We start from the raw sequence: 5,190 nt of genomic DNA on the forward strand, positions 1-5,190 counted from the left end.
ACCCTTGCTTCATCAGAAGGTTTCTAGTTTCTCCCGAAAACAATCTCAGGGCCTAGAGAAACACCGTCTGAGTTGGAATTCAGAGCCTCTAAGCCACATGTGTTGCCCTCTTGTCCCCACAAAAGTCCTCAACATACCCGGGTGACCTGCCTTCCCTTCTCATTCGGCGTCAGGGGGCCCCTGATGTGACTGGGAATCTGAGCAATTTCTATGCAAGGCGCGAGGAAAACGCGAGTTTCCTGAGAGCTTTTTATTTCAAGCCACAGTCAGATTCTACTCAGTTAAAAATGCTTCCCGGGGCTCCTAAGCCAAGGAGGGGACGCTGGGCTCACCAGAGAGGGTGTGTTTTATCACTGAGAAAGAGAGGGGCTGGCTATTTACACGGAACACCAAGAACTAGCAAACACAAGTTGTCCCTGCAATGTTCATAAAGGACAACTGGAGGCAGCTTATCAGAGGCTGGTACAGTGGGGACACCTCTGAGCTCCAGGGGAAGTGGGGCCCTTGCAAACACCTGTCCACCTGCTGGCCCCGCCTTTCCCAACTGTGGCCAGATTGGGACTGACGTCCTCTTGCTCTATTCCCAGGGGAGCCTGCGGCAGCCCAGAGGAGCTCAGAGAGAGGAAACAGCCTGCGACTGTGGCAGGGGACAGATGGGAGCAGGGTGGAGCTAAAATTGCTCCCGCCTCCTCTCTGGAAGTTTCCGGGCTGAGACCTGGCTTCCTGGGGAAGAAGCCTGAGGGTCGCTAGGGCCGCAGGAGGGCTAGTGCTCAGGCTCAGCATCCATGCAGGACTCCCATGGGTTCCGGGGCATTCGAGGCAGGGAGAACAGCAGGAGGGCGAGACCACCGAGGAAGAGGAGGACGAAGGCGGCACAGGCGCAGGCGAAGGACCAGGAGTAATAGTACTCGATCCAGACGGTGTCCTCACTGTCAATCATGCGCTTCACCGACTGCCGCATGACCTCTACCGAGACCAGGATGCAGAGACCTGGGGGCGGAGCCAGGCACGCTCAGGGACCGATGGGTGCCTGCCGTTGCCCCCAGCCCCACCCCAGCCTGTGCGCATGGAGAAGGCAGTGACCTTGCCTTGGGGGACAGGCTGCCTCCAGGCAGGTTCTAGCTGGGAACCTGCAGAAGGATCCATTTGTCCACGCCCCACCCTATTCCTGCAACCCTCAGAAGGGCGACCATATGGCCGGGTGCAGTGGCTCATGCCTGTAATCCCAGCACTTTGGGAGGCTGAGGCAGGAGGATCGCTTGAGGCCAGGAGTTTGAGACCAGCCTGGGCGACATAGTGATGAGCCCTCTGTCTCTACAAAAAATTAAAATGAAATAAAAACTTAGCCAGGTGTGCTGGTACACGTCTGTAGTCCCAGGTACTCAGGGGGCTGGGGTGGGAGGAACCCTTCAACTCAGGAGTTCGAGGCTGCAGTGAGCTGTGATTGTTCCACTGCACTCCAGCCTGGGCGACAGAGCAAGACCCTCTTCCTCATCCCCCAAGAAAAAGAAAGAAAGGCGACCACGTTTCTTTCCTTCTTCTGTCAATCATTCTCTGGGCAGTTTCTTTGGGGCCTTGAGGGTTGAGTCATGGGGAGGAATGGACAAATCGCCAAGCTCTGTCTCCCTCCAGCCCACCTGGGGTTGCTGAGGGCCTGGCCAGGTTTGTCCCTGGATGGGGATGGAGCCTGGGAAATGCCCCCCACCCAAATCCCGTGGTGGGCATGAGAGTGGAGCGGAGAATCCCCCACGACATGGTCCCCCCGCTTCGGTGCTCGGGCGGAGCCCCCAGTCTACCTGCAAAAGCGTAGAACATGGACGCGGGCCGCAGCAGGTAGTCCCTCTTCTTCCCGAAGGACAGGAGGACACAGAGGCTGCCCAGGATGACGAAGCCAAGGCTGAAGATGGCGATGGCGGCTGCCGAGATGCTGTACTCTGCAAACACAAGGGACACCCGGCATGCGGCCTCAGTCCAGGAGCTCTCATGGTGGCTGGTTAGGCACCACCCCATGCGCCACAGTTCCCATCTCACACATGAGAAAGCCGACAGCCCCAGGGGCCAAGTCCTTCCCTAAGGCCCACGCAGAGCCAGGGAGCCAGGCTGCCATGGGGCTCCTTCCACCCGTGTCTTTCCAGAGCACCAGGCTGCAAGGTCCCCACCGGGGGCAGAGGCGAGAGGCAAGTGGCTGGACACCTTTCTAGAGCAGAAACTTTCCTCCGAGTGACAGGGCAGGAGGCGCTGGGGCGGTGGGTGGTCTGCCTGGGGTTAAGGAGCAGAGGATGACAGAGTGGCTTGTCACCCAGCCCGGTGCATGTGAGGCTCTGCCAGTGTGTGTGGCAGTGTGCGTGTCTGTGTGTGATTAGAGTGTGTGTGTTCATGTGTGTGTCACATATGTGAGGATCTGTCAGAATGTGTTAGTGTCTGCGTATGGTAGTGTGTGCATGTGTATCTGGGTCTATGTCAGTGTGTTGGTGTGTGTGTCACTGTGTGTATGTGTGTCTGCCATGTGCTAGTGTATTACTGTATCTGTGCATGCTAGTGTCTGTGTATGTCACTTGCCTGTGTGGTCACTGTGACTTGTGTATGTCATATGTGTTCTCGTGTGTGTCATTGTGTGTCATCTGTGTGTCATTGTGTCACTTCATGTCCGTGTGCGTGTCATTGTTAATGTGTGTCAGTGTGTCCTCCTGTGTTGTCTTGTGTGTGTGTCATTGTGTGTATGTCATTGTACGTGTGTAAATGTTGTCTCTGTGTGTGTCTGTGTCATTGTGTTGTGTCATTGTGTCAGTGTGTGTTTCTGTGTGTCCTTGCCGTGGGTGTCCATTGTTGTGGGGTGGTCATTGTAACGTGTGTGTGTCTCTGGTGTGTCTGTGTGTCTTGTGTGTCATTGTGTGTGTCATTGTCTTGTGTGTGTCCTGTGTCTTGTGTGTCATTGGGTGTCAATTGTGTGACTTGTGGTGGTGTGGTGTCAGTGTGTCATTGTGTGGTGTATGCATGTCATTGCTGTCATTTTGTGGTAATTGTGTGTAATTGTGTGTGTCATTGTACATGTGTCTCAGTGTGTGTTGGATTTTGTGTAATTGTGGTCAGTATGTGTGTCATGTGGTTCATTTTGTGTGTTATTGTACGTGTGTGTCAGTGTGTCTGTGTGTGATGTTGCCTTGTGTGTGTCATTGTCTTGTGGTATGTATCATGTGGTGTTGTGTCATCGCATGTGTGTCCATTGTATGTCTGTGTGTCATTGCCCTGTGGTGTCCACCTGTGTGTCATTGTACATGTGTCAGTGTGTGTCTCTGTGTGTCTGTGTCTTGTGTGTGTCATTGTATGTGTGTATCTGTGTTGTGTGTGTGTGTCAGTGTGGGTCTGTGTGTCTACCTACTCACCCTGTGTGCAGCTGTCTGGGGGCGGGCAGGCGCAGGTCTGTACTCCCGACAGTGGGTGTGCGTCTGAGCTCTGTGGGTCCTGAAAAGCTCCCAGAGCGCCCTGTGCCCTCCCGGTACTTGGGGAGGGATTTCTAGGCCAGGGAGGGACTCAGACTGTCCCTGAAGACTCTAACCATCACATCCCACCAAGAGCCACCACAGGGCCTCTGAGCACTTGTTCCACATCCACAGCTCCCGTCACAACAGCTGCCCTTGGGTAGGAGCCTGCCAGGAAGTGCTGCTCCTGCAAACGCTCCCTGGCCCCGAGGTGTGGAAGCTCTGGGCCCTGGAGATGGAAGGCGGCTACCTGGGGCCTCCTGAGCAGAGAGGTGGCAAGGCTGTTATTCAAATGCACCATGAGCTTCTTCTCATCAGGCCTGAGGAAGTCAGTGCTTTGGCCCCCAATGACTTTCTGGCCCAGTGATGCATGACACAGAAGTCCCCTCTTGTCACCCCAGCCCCCTTTCCACCCAGGCTCACCCTTCTGAGTAGTGAATTCGAAGATCTCCGAGCTCTCGCCGGGGTTAAAATGCCTGAAGTAGGAACAGTTCTTCTCTGCAAAGGAGGAGACACACTGTGAGTTGAGTGGGGGGACCTGTAGCAAGGACAGAGGCCTGGCAGAGAGTTCAGTGTCATTCTACTGGGCACGCAGGGGCTCTGGCAGGCTCTCTTCTCCCCAGATCCTTAATCTGGGCTGAAACGTCTGTCTTTGACCTTTAGAACAACATCTCAGTGGAATAATGAGGTTGCCTGGAAGGCTGAGAGGTCTTCAGGGAGCTGAGGCTGGATGAGTCCACAGGGCAGACAGCCTATGGGTTCTGCACCCCATTAGGCAGATGGGGTAACCGAGGCCCAGGCTTAAGCCATTTTTCAGGGTGTGCAGGGTGCACAATCACTAAAGAACCAAACAGCAGTCTCTGTTAGGGACAATTCTGCCCCCCCCAGGGGACACTGGGCAATGCCTGGGGACATGGTGGTGGTGAGAGGGGTATACCTGGCACCCAGCCGGTAGAGGCCACAGACACTGCTGAGCATCCTGCAACACACAGGACAGGCCCTCCCAACATGGAATGATCCAGGCCAAAATGTCAAGAGTGCCAAGGTTGAGAAACCCTGGACCAACCCCAAATCTGGGACTGTTTCTCATCAGAATCCAGGCCCACCCTGGTTCACTGGTGGGACCGGGGAAGCAGTGTTTTTCAAAAGCTTTCTGGGAGATCCTGATGTGCAGCCGGAATGGGAACCCTGCTCCAGGCCCCTTAAAATGCCCCGCAAAGGGCTTTTTCCAGAGTGGCCGTTGGGATGGCCTGGACGCAGATGGAACCCCTATGAAGGCTGAATGTGACCATCATGTGGTTTCACTGGGTCGCTGGTCTCTGTGAGACAGCCCAGATGAGACCTGCCCCGCAAAGCCACTTGGCCCACCTGATAATTGTCATAAAAGCTGTGGAAAGTGTGGGTAGTAGGAACACAAATCTGAATTTGATGAGGGAGAGGGGAGGGGTTCAGCACAAGGAAATGCATGCTGATTTAAAATATAATTTCACTTCCATTTTTCTCCTTCAGTCTCTCTCTCATAGCTAGGTATACTATAAAATCAAAGGACAGGCTGGGCGCAGTGACTCACGCCTGTAATCCCAGCACTTCAGGAAGCTGAGGCAGGAGAGTTGCTTCAACCTGGGAGGCAGAGGTTGCAGTGAGCTGAGGTCATGTCACTGCACTCCAGCCTGGGTGATGGAGTGGGACTCCGTCTCAAAAAAAAAAAAAA

The 5,190-nt window shown here is 54.6% G+C and overlaps 1 protein-coding gene across 1 annotated transcript in view; it reads right to left on the minus strand.

Annotated features, from left to right (window-relative positions):
• Positions 1-239: 239 nt before the first annotated feature.
• Positions 240-5,190, minus strand: part of CACNG1 (calcium voltage-gated channel auxiliary subunit gamma 1) — a 13,542-nt gene continuing 8,591 nt past the window's right edge. The window contains exons 2-4 of the mRNA XM_017855831.1: positions 3,903-3,977; positions 1,797-1,934; positions 240-990 (exon numbers count right to left, since the gene is read on the minus strand). Of these exons, the coding sequence (XP_017711320.1) occupies positions 764-990; positions 1,797-1,934; positions 3,903-3,977 (440 nt within the window). The 3' untranslated portion in view covers positions 240-763. The remainder of the gene's footprint in view (positions 991-1,796; positions 1,935-3,902; positions 3,978-5,190) is intronic.

This window comes from Rhinopithecus bieti, unplaced genomic scaffold, assembly GCF_001698545.2.
Source record: "Rhinopithecus bieti isolate Rb0 unplaced genomic scaffold, ASM169854v2 scaffold_39870, whole genome shotgun sequence".
Lineage (NCBI taxonomy): Eukaryota > Metazoa > Chordata > Mammalia > Primates > Cercopithecidae > Rhinopithecus > Rhinopithecus bieti.